The sequence below is a fragment of the Oryctolagus cuniculus genome, chromosome 3, assembly GCF_051225735.1.
Source record: "Oryctolagus cuniculus isolate XC-2025 breed Fujian yellow rabbit chromosome 3, ASM5122573v1, whole genome shotgun sequence".
NCBI lineage: Eukaryota > Metazoa > Chordata > Mammalia > Lagomorpha > Leporidae > Oryctolagus > Oryctolagus cuniculus.
The window spans coordinates 49,239,825-49,267,546 of NC_142869.1; the positions used below are offsets into that span (position 1 = coordinate 49,239,825).

General features: G+C 46.5%; 2 protein-coding genes and 1 long non-coding RNA gene across 10 annotated transcripts in view; 2 read left to right on the forward strand and 1 right to left on the reverse strand.

Annotated features, from left to right (window-relative positions):
- The window catches only part of STAT4 (signal transducer and activator of transcription 4), a 118,260-nt gene extending 108,186 nt beyond the window's left edge, over positions 1-10,074 (forward strand). The window contains exons 17-24 of the mRNA XM_008258847.5: positions 2,185-2,320; positions 3,859-3,908; positions 4,138-4,232; positions 4,870-5,006; positions 5,323-5,514; positions 7,858-7,924; positions 8,680-8,788; positions 9,786-10,074. Of these exons, the coding sequence (XP_008257069.1) occupies positions 2,185-2,320; positions 3,859-3,908; positions 4,138-4,232; positions 4,870-5,006; positions 5,323-5,514; positions 7,858-7,924; positions 8,680-8,788; positions 9,786-9,812 (813 nt within the window). The 3' untranslated portion in view covers positions 9,813-10,074. The remainder of the gene's footprint in view (positions 1-2,184; positions 2,321-3,858; positions 3,909-4,137; positions 4,233-4,869; positions 5,007-5,322; positions 5,515-7,857; positions 7,925-8,679; positions 8,789-9,785) is intronic.
- LOC127488926 (uncharacterized) lies at positions 6,525-19,156 on the reverse strand. Of its 6 annotated transcripts, none has more exons than XR_016232018.1 (6): positions 19,022-19,156; positions 16,597-16,721; positions 13,107-13,276; positions 12,247-12,348; positions 8,663-8,871; positions 6,525-6,754 (listed from the first exon to the last, which is right to left on the reverse strand). It is a non-coding gene; the product is annotated as an uncharacterized LOC127488926 (long non-coding RNA). The 6 variants fall into 6 exon arrangements; XR_011387187.2 differs by having other exon boundaries at positions 8,663-8,875; XR_016232016.1 differs by having other exon boundaries at positions 6,525-6,852; positions 8,663-8,875.
- Positions 19,157-26,048: 6,892 nt separating this feature from the next.
- The window catches only part of STAT1 (signal transducer and activator of transcription 1), a 44,049-nt gene continuing 42,375 nt past the window's right edge, over positions 26,049-27,722 (forward strand). For 2 of the 3 annotated variants that reach the window (XM_008258841.5, XM_089330174.1), the window contains exons 1-2: positions 26,049-26,197; positions 26,455-26,634. The gene's annotated coding sequence lies outside the window, so the exon portion shown is untranslated. Of the gene's footprint in view, positions 26,198-26,454; positions 26,740-27,722 lie in introns of all 3 variants that reach the window. The other variant, XM_002712346.6, reaches the window with a different exon arrangement.

A 27,722-nucleotide genomic window follows, 5' to 3' on the forward strand; every position in this document is an offset into this window, starting at 1 on the left:
AAGGAGCTCTCTTTAAATATTCTTTCCTTTAATTCAATGCTTCTAATGAGATTCTAAAAACTGGAATGTGACTCAGCCTACTCCTTCTCATCCTCAGGTGTCCTGGCATCTGAGACAGATTAATTGCAGGGAGGAAGGCTGCGTGGAGTGCCCTGTGCCTGGCTTCCTCTCAGCCTGAAGATAAAAGAGCAGAAGTCAATAGAGAAGGTGCCTGGTCTTTAAGGCCAAGAACAGCCAATGCCCCTGAGATTAAATGCCATTCCCCTTTGGAAGCTTCATATGCGCAGCCTTTGTTCCAACCCCAGGGAGTAGGAGAAGAGATGGGACACTTCTCTGTCCTCCAGCCTTAAAGCCCAGCCCCGCATCTAGCTTTTCTCAGCAGCCTTCCGTAAGGAAGTCATCCTAGTCACACTAACCTTCCTCGACTTGGCTCCAGCATGAGAATACCTGAAGGTAGAGATCACATACAGCTTCCGAAGGACAGTGCACAGCCTAGTTACAGAGCCAATCTGAACAACAAACTCTGGTTTCTCTTCTTAATTCCACCCTGCCTTGAAAACTCGGCTCTTAGACCTTGAGAATATTCTCTGTCGGTCATTTATGCAGACACAATTCTCAGGTACAAGAAAAACCATCTCACTAGAAATTCTTCCTCGGGATTCCTTTTCCTGTTGCCCGTTCTTGCTGGATGCTGTGTCTCTTTCACTCCTGGTTCCGAAGGCTCTTGCTGTCCAACATAGCTCATGCTCACCAATGCCTCCTCCAGGAGATGCTCTCAACGCTTACCTCCTCCTCCTCCTCTTAAAATACCTTTCTTGGCTTTCACACTACCTGCTTTCTCATAATCTGGGGTGAATTCTTCTGTTCCACAGACCCAGTTTCTGGCACAAACAATCTTGTTTGTAGTTGACCATGCAGAAAGATTCTTATCTAGAATAAAATAAGATTACTGAAGTGTACATCAAAACAGAAGAGTGGGGTTATACACAACAGATATCACAGAATCACCTCCCTTAGCCCAGGACCTAACAGTTTCTTGCACTTTAGGACAATCTATCTGGTCAAGGTATAACTTGGGTCAATCCATGGTAAATCCATTATATAACACGATTAATATTTAATATTAATATTATTTTAGAAATGACTATCTAATTATTTGTTAATGTTAAATTTGTGTGAGTTGATTTTGATAGTCAATAGTCCAGGAAGAGTTAAGAGATGCCAAATGATCTTTAAAGGAAGATGGAGCCCTTCATTATATTAGACTCAAGGAACAAGGTGCCCTTTAGGAAGAGAATCAATCTTAAAAAGAATATGGCCAGTGCCGTGGCTCACTAGGCTAATTCTCTGTCTGCGGTGCCAGCACCCTGGGTTCTAGTCCCGGTCAGGGCACCGGATTCTGTCCTGGTTGCTCCTCTTCCAGTCCAGCTTTCTGCTGTGGCCCAGGAAGGCAGTGGAGGATGGCCCAAGTGTGCGGGGCCTGCACCCCATGGGAGACCAGGAGGAAGCACCTGGCTCCTGGCTTCGGATCAGCGCAGCATGCCTGCCGTAGTAGCCATTTTGGGGGTGAACCAACGGAAGGAAGGCCTTTCTCTCTGTCTCTCTCTCATTGTCTATAACTCTCTCTCTGTCTCTTTCTCTCTCACTGTCTAACTCTGCCTGGCAAAATAAATAAATAAATAAATAAATAAATAAATAAATAACGGGGGCCTGTTTTTGGCTTAGCAGCTAAGATACCCACATCCTTTATCAGAGTGCCTGGGTTAGATTTCCAGCTCTAGATCCCAATGCCAGCTTCCTGTCAATAAGGACCCTGGTGAACAGTAGGTGGTGGCTCAAGTAGTTGGGTCTCAGCCATCCATGTGGGAGACCTGGGTTGAGTTCCCAGCTCCTAACTTCAGACTGACCCAGCCCTTGCCATTACAGGCATTTGAGTGGTGAACCAATAGATGGGAGATCTCGGTCTGTCTTTCCATCTTTGTCTCTCTCCCTCTCTCTTTCTCTATCTCTGCCTCGAATAAATAAGAAAAATTTTAGGAAAACAAGAACAAATGGAGATGAGAGGGTACTCTGTATTGTCAACTTAGGCTGGCCTAAAGACTTTAAATCAGGACTCCTACATACTGAGTTACAATGTTTTCCGTGTAATTAACAAATATAATCATCATCATGATTCTATTTCAGAACTTGGTTTTCTTTAATAATCCTCCGTCTGCCACTCTGAGTCAACTCCTGGAAGTGATGAGCTGGCAGTTTTCATCCTATGTTGGCCGTGGCCTTAACTCAGATCAACTCAATATGCTGGCCGAGAAACTCACAGGTGAGAGCTGCTGGACGTGCAGACTTGCCTCTGTCTTTGTCACTCAAGCGTTTAAAAGGAGCAAGATTGTGTCAGTATTAATAATGAACATTACAGTTTATTGAGTGCCTATTATGTCCCCAGGCGCAGTGTTAAGTTCTGTATTACCTTTAGTTGTCACAAAATTTCTTCAGGCTGACGTCATTCCACCCATGTTAGAGATGAGGATACTGAAGTGCAGACTCTAAGTGCAGACCCCTGGCTGCATGGCTGGTACATAGCAGAGCCACACCACGGGCCAGACCTGCCCAGTTCTAAAGCCCCTTTCTTTCCATTCCACACTCCAGTCCCTTGGGTTTTCTTAGGCCACCCCACTGAATAAGATATGAAGCCTCCATGGTGCCTTGATCTTTCTTATTAATACCTCAGTTGACATTAAAAAACTGGAGAATGATGGAGTCCTTTACCAGGTCCAGGGAATTCAATATAAATTTAAAACATGCAGGTAATATTTAATTTTACATGGCAGGAAAGTTTCAGCTTTGATTGAGATTCCTAAAGTTTGCAAAGTCAAGTCATTGGCAAGACATATGCCAACTATAGTCTAAGCTTTGTCTAAAAGAGTATAAAAAGATATCTATATTTTGACAAATCTGAGGTGAAAAATACTTTTGGCACCAAAAGAGTTCAAATTGGGTCTACATATGTTTCTACTTTATGGTAGATCCAAAGAGGCATTTGAGTAGCAGTTCTAGAATCACACATGACTTAAGTTACACTTATACATGACACTGGTTGCTTGCCACTTGTGCCTATTACATGATGAACAGGCACCAAAATAAATCAGGACCCTGGGATACATAAAAATATACTTACCATAAATATCTTGTGGGTCTTATTTAAAACATAAGCAGCAATAGTAGGCATTCAATAAATTCTTGTTGATGAATGAATAAAGCTTTTTCAATTGTCGTATAAATAACAGGCGTATCTTTTCAGGTCTGTATCAAACCATCCTAATAATTTCCTTAAAATTTCACATAGCAACTCCTGCATGCTTTAACTGCTCTGGATCAGAACAACCAGTGATGACCAATTGCTCGTGGATTTCTAGTCCACTCTTTTTCTCTTAATAGGCAAGACTTTCAGTAGGGTGGTTGCACCCGACTTACACAAATTCACCTTAAAATGTTTATTCACAAGCCCTCAGCTGCTCTTGCTGTGTCCTCTGAGTCATGCTTGTGTCTACAACTTGTCCCATATTCTTAATTCCTATAGTGTCCTCCCTTCTCCCTCACCAACGGTTATCTCCTACCTGTCCATGGAGCTCGCCGAAGCCAGTGCCAGCTCCTCCATCAAAAAGCATCGTTCCCAGACAGCAGCGTTCTTGGGAGCAAGGCTGACAGCTTTCATTTGTACTGCACCTAGCACTACAGACACCATGAACCCATAGCACATGCTTACGAAATGTTTAAGGGAAGGGCGGGCTCTAAATTGAGCAAATAATTGAAAATCCTCATTGTTGGAATAAAATGTGCCATCTTTTGTTCTCTTTTTAGTTCAGTCCAGCTACAGTGATGGTCACCTCACCTGGGCAAAGTTCTGCAAGGTACAAATGGGAAGGGAAACATCCTTTAGATACTTTTAAAAAACTAATACTCCTTTCTATGCCTCCCTATTATCACCTGGGGGGCTAAGGATTTCCTGGAGAAGGATGTATCTGGAAGAAACTAAAGTGTCCAGTTTAAAGAAAACAATTCATTGAAAAATGGAACTTCATTATTGTATCAACATTACTAAAATAATGGTTGTCTTAATGTGCTTGTTTATTCCGATAGGAACACTTACCTGGCAAATCATTTACCTTCTGGACATGGCTTGAGGCGATCCTAGATCTAATTAAGAAGCACATTCTTCCCCTGTGGATTGATGGGTGAGTTACAGACTATGTTTTCCACATTGATCAATTAGGTCTTTTTTTTCTCTTGTTATTTTTTTCCCTTTTCCTTTTTAAATCTAAGCATTTTTAGTGCCCTGGGAAAAAAAATAGCTTCCATTTCTTACATTCTTCTTTTTTTATTTTATTTTATTTTATTTATTTATTTATTTATTATTTGGCAGATAGACAGTGAGAGAGAGAGAGAGAGACAAAGATCCTCCTTCCGTTGGTTCACCCCCTGCTATGGCCGGCGCTGCGCCGATCCGATGCCAGGAGCCAGGTGCTTCCTCCTGGTCTCCCATGCGGGTGCAGGGGCCCAAGCACCTAGGCCATCCTCCACTGCCTTCCCGGGCCACAGCAGAGAGCTGGACTGGAAGAGGAGCAACCGGGACTAGAACCCGGTGCCCATATGGAATGCTGGCACCGCAGGCAGAGGATTAACCAAGTGAGCCACGGTGCCAGCCCCTTACATTCCTCTTAGAGTATCAGTATTTATATTTATAGATGAGTAGTCCATGTACCAGTGACTTGATTATACCCAAAACAAACATTAGGTCTGTTCTTTGTAAATGTAATAAATGCAAATACTGCGATAATGATCAATGTGAACTGTGCACTGTTCTATTTTTAGGTACATCATGGGCTTTGTTAGCAAAGAGAAGGAACGGCTCTTGCTGAAGGATAAAATGCCTGGAACCTTCTTATTAAGATTCAGTGAAAGCCATCTTGGAGGAATAACTTTCACCTGGGTGGACCATTCTGAAAATGGTACATGCTCACTACCGTTTATCCATGTGAATTTGGTGTTCTTGAGTTTTCGGTTTTCAGATGTGTGTGGTGTGTTGACTTGCCTCCCATGCGTTCAGTGGATTTGAATATTAGTTGTTGCATTGTCCCAGAACAGGGTACCATGAGTTGTAAAAGCCTGTGAATCAGCCTCTCTCACGTGCTTGATCTGTACTGTCCGTCTGCAGAAGGTCTGGCATTGCTTTATAACCGTGACTGAAGACCGTGTGGGCAGAAAGAACGGCCACAGAGAATGTCAGCAGAAACCTGGATATCCCTCCAATTACTGTTTTTTCAGGAGAAGTGAGATTCCACTCTGTAGAACCTTACAATAAAGGCCGGTTGTCTGCTCTGCCGTTTGCTGACATCCTTCGAGACTACAAGGTTATTATGGCTGAAAACATTCCTGAAAACCCTCTGAAGTACCTGTATCCAGATATTCCCAAAGATAAAGCCTTCGGTAAACACTACAGCTCCCAGCCTTGCGAAGGTTAGGATGTTTTTGTTTGTTTGTTTGTTTGGTTTTGTTTTTTGTTTTTTACCTTTTTCCTTAAGATTGTGGAAAATAGCTTCATTTTGAAGCAAAGTAAATGAAGTTCCTCTTTTTGCTTGCTTTGGCCTTTGTAAGATCAAAGGGGCACGTGGTGGTCAAAGCTTGAGAAATGAAGTAGTTTCTCAGCAGTTCCTGAAAAGGAGCCGCTGGGCTGTCTGGCACTGGCACAGAAACTCAGTAGCTTGAATCTCACTTCGCCAAGGCCCTGGAGGCCTCTCAGTCGCTTGGAGAGCTTCAAGTTTCTCCTTCGTAAAACAGAAGTGGTTTTGACTTCACTTTTGTGATTTGGGGAAAGGCAAAGAAAAAGAAGTAATGATTGAGAATGTTAGAGGCATTTGTATTTTGTCCGGGAACTCCAGGATTTATAAGATTCACACTTTTCATCTCTCTGTATTCTTACCATGCAGAGTCTCTTTATTCATTTGCCAGGGACGGTACATGGGGGTCTATATTTTATCTGCCTTCTTCCTAGCCTTCCTAGCCTAGCGAGCCAAAATAGCTATTGAATCTGTGAAAGAAAGTTCATGAAATTAGCTGTGTATTTTAAGTTCATCATTCTATTTATTTAATGAAAGTACAGTCAGTTCTATGTGTATAGGTTCTGCCTGGGCAGATTCAACCACCCATGAAACCCATGAATTTAAAATATTGTTTTTGACAGGCAGAGTGGACAGTGAGAGAGAGAGAGAAAGGTCTTCCTTTTCTGTTGGTTCACTCCACAATGGCCGCTACGGCTGGTGTGCTGTGGCCGGCGCATTGCGTTGATCTGAAGCCAGGAGCCAGGTGCTTCTCCTGGTCTCCCGTGCTGGTGCAGGGCCCAAGCACCTGGGCCATCCTCCACTGCACTCCTGGGCCACAGCAGAGAGCTGGACTGGAAGAGGGGCAACTGGGACAGAACCCGGCACCCCAACCGGGACTAGAACCCGGGGTGCTGGCGCCGTAAAATATTTGTTTTTTGAAGATTTATTTATTTATTTATTTATTCGGAAGAGGGAGACAGACAGAGAAAGAGACAGATCTTCCATCTGTGGGTTCACTTCTCCAGTGGCTGCAACAACCAGAGCTGGGCCAGGCTGAATCCAGGAGGCAGGAACTCTTTCTCGGTCTCCTGTGTGGGTTGCAGGGACTCAAGTACTTGAGCCATCATTTGCTGCTTCCCAGACACATTGTCAGAGAGCTAAATTGGAAGAAAAGTAGCCAAGACTTAACCTGGCACTCCAGTAAAGGATGTTGCAGTCCCAAGTGGCAGTTTAAGCTGCTGTTCCACAGCACCTGCTGTTGAAATATTTTTTTAAATTACATCTGTGCTGAACTTGTACAGACTCCTTTTTTTCTTACCATTGTTCCCTAAACGATACAACAGCTATTTACATGGATTTTACATTATGTTAGGCATTACAAGTAATCTAGAGATGATTTAAAGTAGACAGGAGAATGTAGTTAGAATATAGCAAACATCATTCCATTTTATATAAGGGACTTGCACATCTGTGGTTTTGGTATCCAAGGGAGTCCCATAACCAATCCTCCACAGTTATCAAGGACCAAATATATATTCAGTTCATTAACATCTTCCTCTATAGCAGCTAAATCTTTTGAGTACCTTCTTGTGGAATATTCCACATTTGTTTCTCAGATGGTGATTTGATGCCACCCAATTTCTTCCCCTCTTGAAATAAACACATAAACATTTTAACAAAACAAAAACCTGCAGCTTTATTAAGTGATTCTATATATCTGATCAAACGAAATAACAAAAATGTCAACGCAACAAATTATAGCTGAAAAATTGGACCAAGCACTAATTCGACACAACATACTAGAGAAGGTTGAGGCATGTTTCCAAGGTTAAGTTCACATATCACTGTTAGTACCACATAGTCTGGGATGTCTCTGTTTCAAAACTTTGTTATCATCAGGTTATGGTTGATGTCCATAGCTAGATTACTACAAACTCCCACCCCAGAATGAATAAGGCAGTCACCATAGTCAAACTTCAATGCAGTATAGAAGACAGCCAATCTAGTTGATTCTCAATTTTTCTTACCCCTTTGGAGACATTAATATGCAAAGTTGGAATAGGCTGCCAGGAGATTTGTTTTTCTCTTCTAACACATTTTATGTTTATCTAAAAGATTGTTTCTTCTACTCAACTAAAAATATCTGTGAATCACTTAACAATTGTATTCTCTCTTCCTTTTAGTATTGCTGGTGTTTTTCCTAAGTTTATCAATATTACTGATCTCTGTTTTCCCCCAACATTGTGCCTTTCTTTTCCAGTGTCAAGGCCAACTGAGAGGGGAGACAAAGGATATGTTCCTTCAGTTTTTATTCCCATTTCAACAATGTGAGTAGTCTGAGTCACTTGTAAAATATTTATTATTGAATTTGGTTTTTAAAAAGATTTATTTATTTATTTATTTATTTGAAAGGCAGAATTAGAGAGTGAGGGAAAGAGACAGAAAGAGATATCCTCCATCCACTGGTTCACTCTGTAGATAGCCACAATGGCTGGGATTGGGCTAGGCCAAAGCCGGGAGCCAGGAGCTTCCTCCAGGTCTCCCAGTGGGTGCAGAGGCCCAAGCATTTGGCTATCCTTCATTCTTTTCTCAGGTGCATTATCAGGGAGCTGGATCAGAGGAGGAGCAGCCAGGACATGAACCAGCACCCATAGGGGATGCTGGTATCACAGGCTGCGGTTTAACCTGCTACGCTGCAGTGCCAGCCCCTACTGAATTAACTTTTGGGAAAAAAAATAAAAAATAAAAAAACTTTCCTCTAAGAGATTTAAGGGTACAGCAGAGTACATATAACTGAGAACAAGACCTTCTTTTATGTAATAAAGCATTTTCTGTCCCATTTCTTTCAATACATAAAGCTAGTCTTCAGGGCATACTTACTACAGTGTATTACTGCTGCAGTTACCAAGTTGCCCTTTTATATGCCATATATTCCAGAGTAGGCTGAAGGTTCTGATATGAAATGATGAATTAAGCAGCTCGGTGGCACAAATAGATGAAGAAATGAGTTCCTGATCCAGTCAGTGACCATGAGCTCTTATTTTCTAATCCTTTTCAATACTCACCTTCTTGTCTCTTGAAGCCGAAGTGATTCGACTGAGCCACAGTCCCCGTCGGACCTCCTCCCCATGTCTCCAAGTGTATATGCAGTGCTGAGGGAAAACCTGAGTCCCACAACAATTGAAACTGCAGTATGTACCCTTTCTTTTCCATTGCTGATCGGGGGCGTTTCTAATGAAGCCAAGGTGGTGCGTGACTCAAGGCGGCTGAAATACTACCTGGGCAAAGAGAAAACATGTTAATTGGAACAAAGTTGTGAGCATAACACAAGGGGTTTCTGTGTGGTCCTGCATGTTGCTAATGTTACAGGCATGAAAAGCAAACACCTTGACTGATGTGATCTGATTTAGGTTCTTTTCTTCAAAACCACAAAATGCCAAACTATTCCTACATGCCGCTTAAGCCACTGGCCCTACTGCAAATCCTTGGCTCCATCAGTCCCACTACTCGGCTCTATAAACAACATGTATTAGTCAGTGTTTATCAGCCTGGTGTGATACCTATTTAAACAGCTCAAGCACCACAAATTCCAATTCTTCTTGATCCTTATTTGAATTACTAGTCCCTGCAGCCATTCCAAGTAGTACATGAATAGCAACCAAAAGCAGCATAGTAATACTCTCTTTTTTTGAGAATTAGTCGTAATCCAGTATGTAGTAATGTTATTTGTTGCATTTTTTTCATTCTTATCCCCAAATACTGGCAAGAGGGTTCAAATGAAAGTGAACATATATCAGAATAATAGAACACTGGAGGGACTCCAAGCCCCACAAGATTTATATCTGTCTATAAATCAAGTACATTTCAGGCTCTTCTTGAAGATTTCTAGGGATGGAAAATCCACTTCCCTTTGTTACTTTATTCCAATGTTAGTAGCCCTTAAATCAAGTTATTTTTGTCTCATCGAACTTTTGCAACATTTTTTACCCATTTCCTTGTGATATTTTTGGTGAAAGGAACCTTTTATTTTAGACTGATCAACCCCAGTTAATTTTTTAAAATACTTGACAGTTAATTGGTGGGGAGATTGTTCAGTATTTGGCAGACAAGAGGATGTCTACCCCCTAACTAATGATTTATTTGCAAAACAGGAATTTCTTCAAAGATCATTTTCATTTTCAATTTTAGATGAAGTCTCCATATTCTGCTGAATGATAGAATAAACCGACACCCCAACAAAGGAAGCAACTGAGAAAAAGTTTAAAGACTGTTCTTTGCCAACAAAAACATCATGTTTCTTCAGCTTAAATACTGGTTTCCAGGAAATGGTTGAAGTCTGAAGCTCTCCTCTCACTAGCTTGACACCCTTTAGGAAGTGTTGTGATTGAAATGTTAAAAAACAAAACTTCAGATAAATTTTCAAGATAAGACAACTTTAAGGAACCAGTGTTATTAACAATATAATATTAATGAAAGACTTGTTTGTATGTGTTTATTTCTGATTTTGTTTCTCGGGTGTTAACGTATAATATTGGCTATGGAAGGTATAAGCTACCACTGCAGGTCAAGAATAACAAAGTGCACCCACATTACTCCAAAAGCAGCAGGAAGGCCTGAGGGAGAAGCCAAGGCAGCAGGTCAGTGTCGTCCTGAGTTCAGTTTCACAGCAGAACCGAGATGGAAGTAATTGGAAAGGCATTGATAGCAGTAGCCATGGAGCATGCGGGGGTAAATTGTGAAGCCCCTGAATTACCATGTCAGCACTGTCCCTTATTAGGAGGGATCCAGAGTCATTCCTGGGGATATTCTAGGCAAACTGCACTGATAACATGGTCATTGAAAGCAGAAACAAGGCCAGCGCCGCAGCTCACTAGGCTAATCCTCCGCCTTGCGGCGCCGGCACACCGCGTTCTAGTCCTGGTCGGGGCACCGGATTCTGTCCCGCTTGTCCCTCTTCCAGGCCAGCTCTCTGCTGTGGCCCGGGAGTGCAGTGGAGGATGGCCCAAGTGCTTGGGCCCTGCACCCCATGGGAGACCAGGATAAGTACCTGACTCCTGCCATCGGATCAGCGTGGTGCGCCGGCCGCAGCGCACTGGCCACAGCGACCATTGGAGGGTGAACCAACGGCAAAAAGGAAGACCTTTCTGTCTCTCTCACTGTCTACTCTGCCTGTCAAAAAAAAAAAAAAAAAAAAAAAAAAAAAAAAAAAAGCAGACACAGAGGTTAAAGTCTCATGAAATAAGGACTGGGAGGTGAACAACAGTTTTAGCTGGGAGACTGCTTCCCTCTGTTATTTATCTATAGAAGCGGCTGGACTAAGTGGGCTCTGTGATCTTTTCCAGCTCAAATCTCTGGTCCCATAAATACTACCTGACACTGGGGAAGTGGTATAAGATAAGAAGTTCCGGGGGCCGGCGCTGTGGCATAGTGGGTAAAGCTGCCATCTGCAGTGCCAGCATCCCATATGGGCACCGGATCTAGTCCACTCCACTTCTGATCCAGCTCTCTGCTGTGGCCTGGGAAATCAGTAGAGGATGGCCCAAGTCCTTGGGCCCCTGCACCCACGTGGAAGACCTGGAAGAAGCTCCTGGCTTCAGATTGGCACAGCTCCGGCTGTTGCGGCCAATTGGGAAGTGAACCAGCAGATTGAAGACCTCTCTCTCTCTCTCTCTCTCTCTCTCTCTCTCTCTCTGTCTTTCCTTCTCTCTCTGTGTAACTCTTTCAAATAAAATAAATAAATCTTAAAAAAAAGAAGAAGAAGAAGTGCCATCCCTGCAGTTTGCTCTGGTGAAGAGGAAGGGCAGGTGCAGGACTAGGTGCCAATGCATGACTATGTACATGAGTTAGCTGTTTTGGCCTTGCCATATCCCAGCTGGATGGTTAGTGGTGCTGTTGCCAAGCTGCTGCCCTTCGTAGTAGTGTGGGATCCCCAATGCCCAAGACTGGGTATCTTGATGTCTGCCAAGCATGAGGGATGCTGTTGAGCCCATGGAGGAAGTCATGCTACCAAGGCACCTGCTATGACCAACTCCAGAAAATCCCAAAACCGATTTCCAGTGTGAGCCCTGGCCAGAGAATCAGTGGTGACAATAGCATCTGAAGGGCTCTCTAATTCCTTCCACCCATCTCCAATCATCTAGGCAAACCAGTTAGAAGCTCATGTCTAATACAAAAGAACTCAAGGGAAATGAGCTCTTAGTAAAACCCTGTGTTCTCCCTCTGAGGGATTCTGGCCATTCAGTCTCATTATTTAGGCCCACCCACATATGCCAAACAGATCTTAGATTGTTTCTATATGGCTAACTCTCCACCTGCCCAAGGCTGACTCCCTCGTTTACTTGCAGGTTCCTGACAGTACCTGTAGGGTGAAAGGGGTGTCTGAGAGAGGGTAATTCTACATTCAATTCAAATCACACCCTCCCTGCCTCTATATCCCTCCACAAATCCAGTGTTCTGAAATTTGCCTGAAACATATATACTACCTAGCAGCAGAACTGGGGAATATAATTTAAATTTAGGCATGATTGTTACAGTTTTGTCTTTTAAAGAGGTGATTTTTCTACCAGGAAGTGCTCTTAAAATGACTGGCTTGAGAGAGAGAGAGGGCTTACATTCCCCAGAATTTGACGAAAGTACGATAGACTCTTACCTCTTAGGCTGAAGATTTAAAAACTTTTCAACATAGAAACTGGTAGCAGCATACCAAGGATTCATATGTCACCACAGCCAAGGAAGTTCTGTAATCTGCTTCCTGTAATGGATGCAGAGAGTATGTTATAAGAACTAGATGGCTGTTTTTATTTAATTTAAAAATCAAAATCAAACTCTTGACCCAATTCAAATAATTATTTTCCTAGAATATGAGTGTTGCTCTCCAAAAATCGTCTTTGTGGGGGTAATGAGTCAGGAGGATTTCAGGGATCCCTGTTCTGTCCAAGATATCATGTGCCACATGAAGTGGAAATGCAATCCGAAAGGGGTTTAGACCACGTTTCCACCAAATCCTATCTCAGTATATTTTTTTCTGCCAACTGTGACTTGGTTCAAGCTGTGTCTCAACAGAAGTGTATTTATTAAAGTTCTGGAGGCTGAAAGGCTAAGATCTGGGTGTCAGCATGGTTTGGTTCTGGGCAGGGCCCTCTTCCAGGTTGTAGATGGCCAACTTTTGTGTCCTCATGGAGAGTTAGAGCGAGAGCTCTCTGTAAGGAAACTAATTCTATTCATGAGCGTTCACTACCATGATCTAATTACCTCCCAAAGTCCAAATACCAACCTATGGGAAGTAAGCATTTCTACATATGAATGTCGGGGGAATATAAAGTCAATCCACTACAAACAGCCAGCAAATAAACACCACTTAATGAAATCAAATATAGATCTAGTTCCAAAATAATAAACCCACTTTCAGTTCTCACCCAGCCCAGATTAATTATAGACAATTTGCTAATCACTATCCAAATTCATTTTATGTGAAGAATCAGTTGAATCAATTGTACTGGGTATCACTACCTTAATTTATCGGGAAGTGATGGTGAAAGAAGGCAGCTGGCCAGCAGATTTCTCCAAGTCTATGGTAGCAAGGAAAGCTCTCCCAAAGAACCAGAAAGAACAAGCATCCCCTCTGGCAGCTCAAGAGACTTTTCTTTACCACACCTGGTGTAGGGAAACCCAAGCGCTCCCTGTGGTAGAGAGAACATAATTAAGAGTCAAACCATATGTGGACTCTGCTCTTGGCAGTGGATAAGTACATGGGCCAGACCTAGCTAACTGACTTCTCTGCATATACACTCTGATTTCTGACACAGACTAGAAACTTCTTTGAAATTGACCATGAACATGTACTGATTTGATTTATTGTTCTTGTTAAAGTTTGGCACGTGAACTCTTACCAATCCGGTAACTGTATAAGCACCCCTGTAAGACAGGGAATATTTCTACCAGAATACTCATGAAGAAGATGCTATAAAACCGGGCTCCTGGTTTTGGCATGGCTCAGCTATAGCGGTTGCAGGCATGTGAGGGGTGAGTCAGCATATGGAAGAGCTCTCTGTCAGTCTGTTTTTAAACTAGAATGAAAATAAATGAACTTTTCAAAATAAATAAGTTGAATCATGTCACTCTGTGCTTAAAATCTATAAATGACTTATGACACTGCATTAGCATTCTTACAGACAGAATTTAGTAAGGAATTTATGAATTTGGATGGTAGAAGTTAACAATTTTATTTCCAAGAACTTCTGGCTAAAGTTTAAAATTTCCTTTGATTATGAATAAGGGCAGAAAACCATAATCCATACTACTTATCTATTACAGTTGTTACAGTTATCTCAAAATATTATTTATACTAAGTAAAAGTTTGAAATTGCATTAATCAGATCCACTGGAGATCTTGTTGCTTAATGCTATTAATAAACATTAACTGTATCACAAAGTTGGCTTTAATATATCAACATTGATTCGATAATTTTATTTCAGAATAATTGGTTTCTTTTTTAATGTTATGCATTTTGGTCAGCTAAAAACATGATTCATCAAAGGAGCTCGTAGATTTTGTCAGACTGCCAAAGGGGTCCACGGTACAAGCAGAATCCCAACTCTGGATGAAGACCATAATTTTCAACAGCTCTTTCCAAAGTCATATAGTATATGACTTTATAAATATACATATATATAGCCTTTAACTCTCCCCTCGTACCACTTTTCCTTAAAGGCTTCTTATCTTCCAACACACACACACACACACACACACACGTGTGCACGTGCACGCAGGACACACTAAACTACTTCCAGTTTCATTGACGTTCCACGTCCTCCTTCCTCTGCGTCATCCTCACAGCTCTCCAGCCCCCCTCTGCTAGTGGTCACCTAGGTAATGTGCATACTTTCTTCTGGCTCCGGAAAGCTCTCCTGCCACACACACACGCACACTGGTGGACACACGTGTCACACTGTGCCCCCTCCCAAGCATCAGCACAGGACATCGCCGTTGTACATCATCCGTCTTCTTTCATCAGTGTGAGGGAGCGCTGGATGGACGGGGACCAACACAGCCTTGTTCACAGCTGTATCTGTAGCACAATCTGCCCCTTAAGTGTTCACTAATGGGTTAGAGCTTGAACACATTCAGGACAACGATCAGTTCCTTCCTTTCCTTTGTTCCTTGCTGTGCCTGCAAGATTAAGCTAGAATTCTTTCTTTAATACCTCCAGACTCTAAAATCGTGAAACTGTCCCCAATATTATACCTCATCCTGATGAACCAAAACAGGCTTGCTTTGATCGCGCAATACAGAGGATTTTCTCTCTAGTTCACCTCACTCTTAACTCCAATTTCTGTGGAAATACTCGAGTTATCATTGACCCCGTTGAAATCCCCTCTGATTTAGGTGTTATCTCGGGCATGCCTAACGTCCCAAGCATCTTCCCAACGCCCAGAGGAATCAAGTGTTCTTGAAATTCCCCCTTAACACCCCCTTCATTTAACACACCGTCATGACTACCCCTGCCTCTTGCATACATCCTACACAGAACTCTCACATTAGGCTTGCCAGTCATCCCCTGAGATGTCTCGCAGACTGCTATAGGTGGAAAGAAATCTGGAGGCCATTCAGACAGGGCAAAGATGGGAGGGGTTGGACAGGGTGAGACGGACTGTCATTACAATCTCAGGGAAGTTTTTTAGAATACACATGCTCATTATTCTCTTCCACTTCAACTGCAGCTCCATAGGTCTTTTTTTTTTTTTTTTTTTAAGATTTATTTTATTTATTTGAAAGAGTTACGGAGAGAGGTAGAGACAGAGAGAGAGAAGTCCTCCATCCACTGCTTTACTCCCCAGATGGCTGCAACGGCTGGAGCTGAACTGATCCTAAGCCAGGAGTCAGGAGCTTCTTCCAGGTCTCCTACATGGGTCCAAGGGCCCAAGGACTTGGGCCATCTTCCACTGCTTTCCCAGGCCACAGCATAGAGCTGGATCAGAAGTGGAGCAGCCGGGGCTAGAACCAGTGCCCATATGGAATGCCGGTGCTTCAGATCATGGCTTTAACCTGCTGTGCCACAGCACCGGCCCCTCCATAGGTCTTTCTGCCAGTGCTGAGATCTAGATGGCCAAGTTAACCCGTGAGTCTTGATCCCAGTGTTGGTCAGCCGTATTCATTTATTCTTTTATTCAGAAACCATTTTTGATACTCTGTATCAGGCATTGCAATCTCAACCAGGGTTTCCCATCTGAACCACATCACACAGAAAGTGATCTGCTTGATTTTCTCAATTTTCCCAAGGATCGTATATTGCACCGGACCAGATAGGAGTATAGGAGAGAAGGTAATTCAGTACACAGATGCTTTGTGATTATAATAATAAATATACCAAAGAAGGAATCAGCAGTGCTGTGGTGCAGTCGATAAAGCTGCCAGCTGCAGCACCGGCATCCCATGTGAGTGCTGGCTCCATTTCTGATCCAGCTCCCTGCTGATGTGCCTGGGAAAGCAGGGGAGGATGGTCCAAGTGCTTGGGCCCCTGCACCCAAGTAAGAGACCCAGAAGAAGCTCCTGGCTAATGGCTTCAGCCTGGCCCAGCCCTGGCTGTTGTGGCCATCTGGGGGCATGAACCAGCAGATGGAAGATTTCTTTCTCTCTCCCCCCCACTTTGTAACTCTGCCTTTCAAATAAATAAATGAAACTTTTAAAGAAACATACAAAAGAATAAGGGAGAAATATAGAGACGAATCCCCAAGAAAAGGGTATATTGGGGAATAATCCATAAAGATTAGAATTTCAATTCAAGACATACACACAGGTCAGAATGGCCTCTGCAAAGTCCAAAGCAAAAAGGAAGGGGCCACCGCTGTGGGGCTACAGGTTAAAGCCCTAGCTGCAGTGCCAGCATCCCATCTCGGTGCTTGTTCGAGTCCCAGCTGCTCCACTTCCGATCCAGCTCCCTCCTAATGCACCTGGGAAGGCAGTAGAGGATGGCCCAAGTGCTTGGGCCCCTGTACCCACGTGGGAGATCCAGAAGTTCCTGGATCCTGGTTTCGGATCAACTCAGCTCCAGCTCTGAGGTCATTTGGGGAGTGAATCAGCAGATGAAAGATCTCTCTGTCTCGTCTCCACTTCTCTCTGTAATTCTTTTTGAAAAAAGAATAAAGGAAAAGTTAGAGTATTACTGGAAAAGAGAAAAGTTACATGAGTGGATTTGAAAGGAAGTTCCCTGGTGCTTTGGGGAGCTGGCAAATTCTGATTAGTGAGAAATGGCCGTTTCTAGGCTAAACCCGTAATCTGAAGGCTCCGGTAGGCTGTTTTGTTGAACTAGGCTTGGGAGACAGTGTGCCCGGCAAGTGCTCTTATGTAAGTGGCCAGCTGCCCTTGAGCCACACGCTGTCCTCGTGTGGCTCATGAAATAAGCTGTGGTTGGAGAAACTTCTTGTTAACAGTTCCGGTTACTGGCAGTTTGAGCATGACCTCCCCCACGCCCCCTTCACGGCCTTCTCTGCCTTCCTTTTCCCAGGGTTCCAACACAGTGACTCCGCCCTTACTATTGGGGCCTCTGAATGAGAAGAGCTGTAATACAACGCAGGGGCCCTCCTGACGCTTACCGCTGGCCAAGAGAGGTGAAAATAGACACGCTAATAATAGCAGCAAGAGATGTCCTGGCGCTGTGAGGACTGGGAATGTGAGAGAGAGGCCCTGGAGAGATGCTGACAGAGCTGAGGCCTAAAGAACCGAAAGGAACCAGTCCACGAACACAGCCAGGACAGCAGCACCCCAAAAGAACAGTGTAGGCTGCACGCGCCCCTGTCATGTAAAAACCTGAAGCTTTTTAGGTGCAGAAAGAGGCCACAGGGATGGAGGGGACCCTGGAGAGGTAGGGCGAAAGGGAAGCGCAGAACAAGCGGGGCGGGGCCAAGTTATGGAGGGTCCCGCAGGGAAAACCAGGGGTTCTGGATTTCATCGCAGCTGCTACAGGAAGCCAGCAGACACTTTCCAACAGGAGCGTGAGCGCGCTGGTAGGGAATCTGCTCCGAGAGGGGATGTCTGGCGTAGCGGCTGGAACAGCGCATCCCAGGCCACAGCACTGTGGTTCAATGCCCGGCTCTGGCTCCTGACTCCAGCTTCCTGCTCACGCAGGCTCTGGGAGGCAAGAGGTAGGAGACCAGATTGAGTTCCCAGCTCAGGGCTGTCGCTCCAGACAAGCCCAGCCAAGCCCAGCCGTTGTGGCCTTCCCGGAGTGAAGCAGCAGATCGGGAGGGCACGTTCTTTTTCTCTCTCCCTCGACAATTTTAGTGGAACTCTCAGTGTTTTAACAAACACCTGACAAGGTTTCGTCAGGGAAGTGCCCCCCACTTCTCCCCCCCAGGGCTGTCACAGGACAGGGCACTCAGAAGTGCGTCATACTTGGCTTAATGCTCCGACGGCACTGCGCTCCAACAGGGGACACTAGACGTTCATTTGCACTGGGGCCTTCATTTAAACCTCAAATTCTGTGTGCAGCCGTGGAGGGGGGCTGGCCCCCACTCTGACAAGAGGCCCAGAGGTCTTGGGCATTGGCGGCCCTGGGTTGGCACCTACGCAGGCAGAGGCCCCTCAAAACAGCTGCACAAAGCCCAAAGAGCCCAGTCACGGTGCCTTCCAGAGACATTTGGTAATTGACAAAAATAGCACACAGAGCTCAAACTGCTCGTCCTGCAGCCAAATTTTGGAAACCACGGTCCAGTGCCTCAGCTTACTCTTCCACCACCCTTCTCCCACACTCCGGCTCATCTAGCGTGATCGTGAACGCTAAGACCCCAGGACAAAGGGGAAAGACCCTCACAGATTAGGCAAGGCAACAGCTGAAGAAACAGGAGCGGACCAGAGGTGCGCAGTCCGTGCAGACAGCGCTGCGACCCGGGAGAAGGAAAAGTGGAGCTTCCAGGGCCTTCCAGCTAGAACATGACCCCCGCCCGCGCCGCGACCCTCCCTCTCAAGTTAGCAAGCCCCAGACCCGCGGCGCCCCGGGGTCGCCCCAGGTGCCGCCCCGACGCGTGCCCAGCCATCCACGCCCCCGGGAAAGCCCCCGAGCGCGCGCCTGCGCACTGCTCCCTCCGGCTGCAACTTTCGCTTTTCGGTTTCCTCTCAATCCCAGTCCTTCTCGCTCCCGGCCCATTTCCCCGAAAGCACGTGGGGCGGCTGTTCTGAGCAGTCGCGACCCGCCCGCCGCGCCGGCGGCCGCCGGGAAACGTCTCGAGCCGGCACGCGCAGCCCGCGCCTCCGCGGGAGCGCGCACCCGGCCCCCGGCCGCCTCGCGCCGCCCTCTCCGGATCCCCACGCGGCGGGACGGCCACTGGCGCGTCCTCCCTTCCACTTTTCCTCCCTGTCCATTTATTTAAATTCCTATGTTAAGTCCAAAAATACTGTAAAAACTTCTAAGAATGATAGCATTTCCTACCGTGAAAGAAAAGGGGAAATGAAAGCGACAGCCATGCTCATCAGAGTGGAATTGGGGGCCATTACGGAAGCAGGACACAAGCCTCCTTCCGGCTGCTTCTGGTCCCCTCCGCCCTCCGCCCACAGGACCCGACCTGGCCTGACCGTGACATTGTGCCCAGAGCCGTATCCAGGGGGTGTTATACTCTCTTTTATGGACATTTCTGTTTTGTTCTGCTTATGCATATTTTTCATCTTCCATCCATCACATAACCCTGGATCTTCTCAACACGGGAGACCCCACTTGGCCTGCTTTCCCCCAACACTGATTCTGAACCTGTGTGTCCCGAACTGCAATTCCTAAGGCTCCCTTAACTTCTGAGTCAGATTTGGTCAACAACACACTATCCTCTTCAGTAGAATTCTGGGTGAGGTTCGACTTTTAGTTAATGAAAACATTGCTTGCTTGCACATTGTCATTTTCCTAAAAGTATGCATGCCTCTTCTCCACACTAGGATGAAGTACGTCATGGATGGATGGCAATTTTGTTCGAATCCTAATGTATGTTGACATATGTGTGTTAGAACTTGCTGGGCCGTTGGGACACGAACAGCTAACTCCACCCCTGGCCAACTGAGCCAAATCAAGAGGGATCCTGAGGATGTCATGGCCTAAGATTCTGCTGGCTCTGGCTCTTACAGCCACTGGCTCGCCTGGGACCTCCCAGGCTGATAAGAGCATAATCGTAGATGACTGACTTCAATAAATACCTGTTGGAGGGATGTCTTATGCCATTCAAACTCACCCTATCACAATGGATGTGAGTCTTTGCATGTCCATAAGGCCCCCCTCCCCACCAATAGCTTAAATAGACTACTGCCTATTGCCTGATGGGCCGAATCTCTTATCAGGGCCCCCTTTCACTGTCCAGGTGGGCTACAACCTTACCTTCCCCCATCATGCTGTCCTGTCTTCAGTAAATCTTTTCCACTTTAATTGACTTCCTCCTCGCCTTTTTCTTCAAACACTAAAATCCTAAAAATAACAACGCACCCTTGCATTTTAACCAGCTGATATGTAGAAGGTCTCCTGTGGATTCCTTACTTATTAGGCCAAGAAAGGGACTGTGTAAAACCTAAATCCAGAGAATTACAAGGAGTTTGAAAACTTTATCCCAATTCCAGTATCTTAAACATGAACGCTGCGGCTTATGCTGCTTAGATGACGTCCTCAGGGTCATCTAATAGTAGCGTAGTAGCGGGGTCTGCAGTTGGTAAGGAGGAGGGATGAGCAGACATTGGCATTTTTAGAAATTTCCGTTATTAGATCTTTTGGTTACACCTTGCTCCATCATTAGCAATTAGCATTAGGTAAAATGCAATGTAGTAGCTGGGAGGAGAACAAATCTTAAATTTGTTCATCAGATTTGTTCATAGCTTTGTAGCTGCCACTTTGAAACAGATGAAGACGGTAAAGCGAAAGCACAGAGCCAGTAACACCTGCTGTGGGGATGTGGTAAGGACACACAGGGTACAGTACTCACTGAGAATGAAAGACCATAGGGAGAATACTCATGGTGAGGGGAGGGTGATGGGCCCGCTCCACTTGAGAAATTTGGTTATAGAATGCTTTGCTACCCACCCCCACCCCAGCCAAGAGGTCTACAGTCATCTATGGCTACATGACAAAATTTCACCCAGAACTCAGTGGGGCAGAACAACCACCGTTTATCATTGCTTGTGAGTCTAGGATAGGCTAAGCAGGCCCATCTGATCTGGGTTAGGCCCATATGATCTAGCCTACTCTCTCCCCCATCTAAGTGGGGCCAAGCACAGTGCCCAACTGTGGCCTTTGTGGTCTCTCAACATGCCCGGGGTAGCCTGACTTGTCACCAAGGCTGGGGGCTGGGAGAGTGAAATCCGTAAGGTTTCTTGAGGCCTCAGCTCCAAATGATACAATATTCTACCTGCTGGCAGTGTGGGTCAAAACAAGTCACAGACCTTCCTAGACTTAAAGATTTATCTATTTATTTGAAAGGCAGACTGAAAAGCAGAGGGAGACCCCCCCGCCCCACACACACACAGAGTATCTTCCATCTGCTGGTTCACTCCACAAATAGCTGCAACGGCCAGGCGTGGGCCAGGCCTGGGCCAGGAGCCAGGAACTCCACGTGGGTCTCCCACATGGATGGCAGGTACCCAAGTACTTGGGCCATCTTCTGCTGCTTTCCCAGGTGTATTAGCAGGGAACTGGATAGGAAGTGGAGCAACTGGGACTTGAACTGGTAGTCATATGGGATGCTGGCACCACAGGCGGCAGGTTAATCTGCTACACCACAATGCTGGTCCCTCAACCTAGATTTAAGGACTGGGGAAATAATCCTACCTCTGTCTGAATGAAGTTACAGAGTCACATTGCAAAGGGGTAGATAACAAAGAAGGGAATAACGTGACCATTACGGAAAATAATCTACCAGGAGATCCTTGCTAATTTCATATAATGGAAAGGATGTGGTTGACAGTATCTATCTTTTTGTCTCAGCTTGTTGGACCCATTGGATTCTTTGCACAAAGGGGCTTCCAAAGAGTCATGGAAAAGCAGAATTAAATGATAATGCACATTTTTCTTGAGCTTTTTGAAGCCTTCTTGTATTTGTATGTCCAGTCCTGGGAAACATTTTTTTTAATAAGCTGTTTTAATGCTTTGCACAAGAAGACAGGTATTTCTAAATAAATACAACTGGGGGGATCAGGGAATGAAAGGAGAGACTGAAGAATAGGAATGGTACTGTCTTCTTTTCTCCAGGCAAAAATGAATTTCCCCCACATAGGAAGTCTGAAATGGTTTCCGCTGTAACTTTACGTCAATCTGTGAGTGACCCCAGTGCCTTCAGTGACTCACCACATGGTGTGGTTTCCAGACTCCTTACCACCCTGGAGTCTAGTTGGACTAGACTCCATTCAGGAGTGGAGTGTAGCAACTACCATCTTATTTGCTGTTTCTGATCAATGGCTAGTAACATCGAGAACCCTAACATTTGTTGCTCTTTTCAATTCTGTACAAGTCTTTGCATTTATTGTTTTAAATTTCACCCAGTTGGTGTCAGCCCAGCAGCATTCTAGCCTGTTAAGATAAGTTAGAACTGGGATTCTGTCACCTGTGAATTAGCTACTTCTGTGGCAGAGGGCAGATTCTGCTGACATACAGCAAACACACGTGCTTTGTACTCAAGGGTCTGTGGGTTGGGGGGCTACAGCGATTCTGCTGCAGGTGGTAAGTTCAAGGGGACTTCACACATTTCTTCAGGACTCAGTCTGGAGGCGTACCATCTGGTGGCACAAGAAACCAGCCCACGGGCAAGGTTAATCACCAAGCACAAGCAACAGAGGCATGGATATCACATTCCTTTGGCCAGAGCAAGTCAGCTACCAGCACCTGAGTCAGCCCACGGAGAATAAAGGGGAAGAAAAAGACTTGAAAAAAATAGTGAATCCGAAACAGCATTCACTCCTTTCTCTAGGTCTGGGTCTTCTGGAAATTTGACATTGTTCGTCTGGAGATCCAGTTTCCCAAGCTGACTATTCTAAGACAGCTGTCCCATATTTGGATCTAGTACTTTCTGCACCTCTAGGTTTCTGGTTTGTTTTGGGTTTGACTGCTTTTACAACCAGTCAATACATGAAATAGTCACAGTTATAAAACACACATAGTTTACCCTCCAGGAACTTAGAAGCTTGGAGAAATGAGGCTTGACTACTCCAAAAACCATCATGTAAGAGAGTGGGTGGTTATTGTAAAATCAAGAGACATTTATATATATTATTTCAGACACCAGATTGATGGCCATAGGTTGTGATGATCTTAGGACGATTCAGGATTTGGGCTGTGTTTCATAAAAATTAGTTAAGCAAAGAGATTAGGGGGCAGAAAAATTACAAAGGGTCAGACACTGGAAAATTAAAAGCATGGTGGGGAGGTGGGGAAAGAGCATTTGGCCTTGAATTTGAAATGTCGGTTAGGATATCTGCGTTTCATACTGGAGTATCTGAGTTCCAGTGCCAGTTGCACTCCCAATCCTAGCTTTCTGCTAAGGCAGACCCTGGGAGGAAGCTGTGATGGCTCAAGCAATTGGGTCCCTGCCACCCACATGGGAGACTTGCATTAGGTCTCTGGCTCCTGGTTTTGGCCTGGCCCAGCTCCAGCAGGCATCTGGGAAGCAGACCAGTAGATGGAAGCTCTCTGTCTGTCTCTGTCTCTCAGTGTCTGTCTGCCTCTCAAATAAATGCAGAAGTAAAACATTTTACAAAGCATGAAGGAGAGCTTAGTTGGCCAATGGGACAATGGGAGACAAGCCTGGGAAGGGAAGGGCACTGTGTGGAGGAGCCAGGCCCATAGACAACATTTGTGTTCACCATTAATACAGTGAGGGCTGTTACGGTGCTTTAGTAGGGAATGCTTATATCAACAGTTGTTTTAGGGGATTTAGTTTGCAAATGTCTTGGAGGGGAAAGAGAGGACAACGGTAGTCTACCCATAGTCTCCCAGCACATTCCAGTTCTAAAGGGAGGCAGGACTACGGCAGGGTATTGCCAGCAGTAGAAAACCAAAGGAGGAGAAAACATGGGGAAGGAAGCATCTATAGAAACATAATAATTGGGGTTTGGGGCCCCCAAGAAAAAGGTCTTATTTGCAGGTTTTAAGGTTATTTAATTCCTCCATCAACAGTGAAGTTATTCTTTGTGCAAGTATTACAGTACTAGGGGGAAAATGTTAATGTATTATCTACCCTTCCTAGAGTCAGCTCTTTTCAGAGAACAACAGACCACTGGCTGGCTGCTTGGCTCAGATGGGGAAGAGCAGAAAGAGCCCCTCTGGACGGCCTGGCCTCTCGGGGCATACAGAAGGTTAGCTTTACTGCTCCTTCAGTCCCAGGGTCACTGTTGTCAGCAGGTCAGCACTGGCTTTGTGAGGGTGTACGTGTGACAAGAAGATAAAGTAGACGGGGAAAGAGGAAAAGACTGTAGTGCACATACTCACATGTGCACATCCCTGGGAAATTATTCAGATTCCTCCGCTAGCCGGAGTTGCCTTATTGTTCAAGGCTTGATTCAAATTCAACTTACCATGGAACGAATCAACTGGTTTCATGGGTATATCTTCCAAGAAGATCTAGTCTGGCCTGCGCAATGCCTACCTACAGAAGTGACATTTAAGCTGGGATTTCAAGCCGGGACTTCAAAGATGAAGCAGCTGGTGAAGAAGCTGGGAAAGGAAGGGAAATGTTGGCTTTAGGGGCTTTCCAAAGACAGAACTGCTGGTGAGAAGGCCTGGAGTTTGGGGAAAGTTTGGCCAGTTTGAAGGACAAAACTGATGAGATAAGCAAAGGCAAAAGCAGCACAAGATGAGGTTAGAGAAAGTGATAGTGAAGGAGGGCTTCACCAGCTGTTTTAAGAAGTTTGAGTTGCTCTCTGCTGTGGCCTGGGAAAGCAACAGAAGATGGCCCAGGTCCTTGGGCCCCTGCACTCATGTGGGAGACTCGGAAGAAGCTCCTGGCTTCGGATCAGCACAGCTCCAGACATCTGGGGAGTGAACCAGTGGATGGAAGACCTCTCTCTCTGTCTCTACTTCTCTCTGTAACTCCATCTTTCAAATAAATAAAATACATCTTTTAAAAAAAATGTTTAAGTTGAGTGGGCACTGGGGTGTAATGGGCTAAGCCTCCACCTGCCTGGGCGCCAGTTGGTGTCCCAGCTGCTCCACTTCCAATCCAGCTCGCTGCTGTGGCCTGGGAAAGCAGTAGATGGCCCAAGAACTTGGGTCCCTGCATCCACGTGGGAGACCGGGAAGAAGCTCCTGGCTCCTGGCTTTGGATCCACCCAGCGCCAGCCAGTGTGACCATTTGGGGAGTGAACCAGCAGATGGAAGACCTTTTTCTTTGTCTCTCCCTCTCTCTGTAACTCTACCTCTCAAATAAATAAAATCTTTAAAAAAATAAGAAAGAAATTTGAGTTTTCTAAGACCAAAGAAGAGCCATTGTATGATTTCTCATGTTGGCAAATGACATGGTCTGCCTCACCATCTTTTAAAAAAAAAAAAAAAAACAACAACTCTCACACTGCTGTATAGAGCACAGATTAACAGATTGAAAGGGACTAAGAGTGGAAGCAGGCAGCCATTTGGGAATCTACTACAATAACCCAGCGGCAGGGTGCAGAAGGGTGGAGAAAAGCGACACTTGGGAAACGTTTAGGAGGAAGAATCAGCAAGGCTGAGGACCGAGTGCAGGGGCGAGGGAGAAGGCCATGTTGGAGGTGACTTCCTCAGCACGTGGCACCATTTCTAGAAAAAGCGGCTTGGAGAGAAAGAGGACTTTGTTCTGAGCAGAGTTTGCAGGGCTCCGCGGTGGAGCGCCTGGTGCGGGTGGAGCCCTCCAGCTGGAAGCAAACTGAATCCGTGGGTGGTGTGGGTGAGGTAAGGGTGGGCGAAGGAGCAGACCCAGATCTGGGCCCTGACCATGCCGAACCTTTAATGGACTGAGAGTGGGGGCGAAGCAATAGAGAAAGGATGCCAGCGTGGTAAGAAGCCGCATTGAGAAGCGGTGTCTTTGTGGCCAAGGGCGAGAGTCTGCGTCACCCGGCCCGACCGGTCAGGTTGCCAGGATGTGGCAACACAGCGGGGCAGCTGCTCGACTCAGCTTCTGGAATGACAACGCCCCCGCCCAGCCCAGCCCTCAGCTTGGGCGCTCGGAGAGAGGGCGAAGGCAAGGCGCCCCAAAGTCGGGCCCCTAGGCGAACCCAGCTTCCACCTGATTATGTCAACACGGCCTCAGCCGCGCCGCCTCGCGGAAGCCAGCATCGCCTCGGGCCTCCCACGCGCCGGCCCCGCCCCCCCAGCCCGCGGAAACCCTGGCCTACGGCGGGAGGCGGCGCCGCGCGCGGAACAGCCGCGTGCGATTGGCGGAGCGCGGCAGTCGCCCGCTGATTGGCGCAGGCGGAAGGAGGCCGGCGGCCGGCGCGGCCTTTTCTCGCACAGGATACTTTCGTTTTCCAGGGCAGGGTCTGCAGAGCGCCCTGGCCGCAGGCGGAAGTGCTCTCGGCACACACCCCACTCCGAGCTCAGGCTAATAGGCAGGCCCGGCGCGGGGCCGCTTTTCGCCTTGCCTCCGCTCACCCGGGCCGGATCCTGCGCGTGGAGTGGGTGAGTGGGCGTGAGGTGCCGGGGAAGGGACACGCCGGGACTGGGACCCTCGGGGCAGTGCCGCGGGACAGCGGGGCGAGGATGGGCTGTTTGGCTCATCTGTGGGCGAGTCCCCAGTGTCCTCATGCGAGCAGAGCCACCTGTTGCCGGTGTTGACGCTGCCCGGCTCGGCACCCCCTGCCAGGCGTTGCGCGGGCAGTACAGGTGCGCCCGGAGATCCTGCACCTTCCTGGTCACCTTCGATTTCCTCCTTGCAGCTCCTTTCCACGCAGACACCGTCGTCGACTCTGTGCAGGAAGTTGGGCTTCCCGCGAGCCGTGTGGCATCGACGCTGCCGGCGGAGGCAGGCGAGACCGCACAGTCTTGGCACCTCGCGGGTGTGTGTCGCTGCGGCTTTGACTGAGTCTTCGCGCCCTGGCTGGAACACGGAGTGACAGGTCGGTTCACAGCAACGCGGCTCTGGACTCTGTATGAGTGTTGCAGCCTGGAGGAGCTTAGTATCTTCCCCGTATTAAAGCGGTACTTAGACCCCGCAAATCTCGGTGGGTATGTAGATGTTTCATTGCCAGCGCTGTAGACATGCTTGTGTAGATTAGAGAGGGAATTGCTTTTCATGGGGCACAAATACGCCTCCAGAGCATCCTAGTGTGCAGCGAACCGCTATTTAAAGAGCATGCTGGATGCAAACTTGTGGGATCAGGAAAAAGTTTGCCTTTACCTTTCTAATGCCATCCGCAATATACAGCATCGCAATTCAGCAGACTGTTAATTGAGCGTGTCCTATATAGGGGTCCCTGTCCGAGGTCCAGAGGATGTTAAAAGAGAAATGGCCCCGCACCCCTTCGCAGAGCCCTGGAGCTTACCTCCCGCGGGGTCTGGCGGTGTGAGAGCTCATGGTCTCCTAGAGCTCTCCTGGAGCTGCAGAAGGCACCGTGGCCGAGGTCAAGGAGGCTCACTTGTTGCTGGGCGAGCCTCAATATTTGGACCCAGCCTGAGTCCTGGTACAATGGAGAGAGAGAAATTTGTGGGAAGGCTCCTTGCGAGCAGGAGTTGCAGTGGACTGAGCAGGAAATAATTTGCATTGCTTTGTTGAATGGATGGATTGGGCTGGGGTGGAAGTCAGCCTAGGAATGGCCAAATGTAGTGGATTTTGGCGGGATTTTAATATGATTTCTATGGGATGCCAGCGCTGTGGCACAGCGGGTTAACGCTGTGGCGCAGCAGGATAAAGCCCTGGCCTGAAGCGCTGGCATCCCATATGGGCGCTGGTTCGAGACCCGGCTGCTCCACTTCTGATCCAGCTCTCTGCTATGGTCTGGGAAAGCAGTAGAAGATGGCCCAAGTCCTTGGGCCCCTGCACCCTTGTGGGAGACCCAGAGGAAGCTCCTGGCTTCGGGTCGGTGCAGCTCCGGCCGTCGCGGCCAACTGGAGAGTGAACCAGAGGATGGAAAACCTCTCTCTCTCTCTGCCTCTGCCTCTCTCTGTGTAACTCTTTCAAATAAATAAATAAATCTTTTTTTAAAAA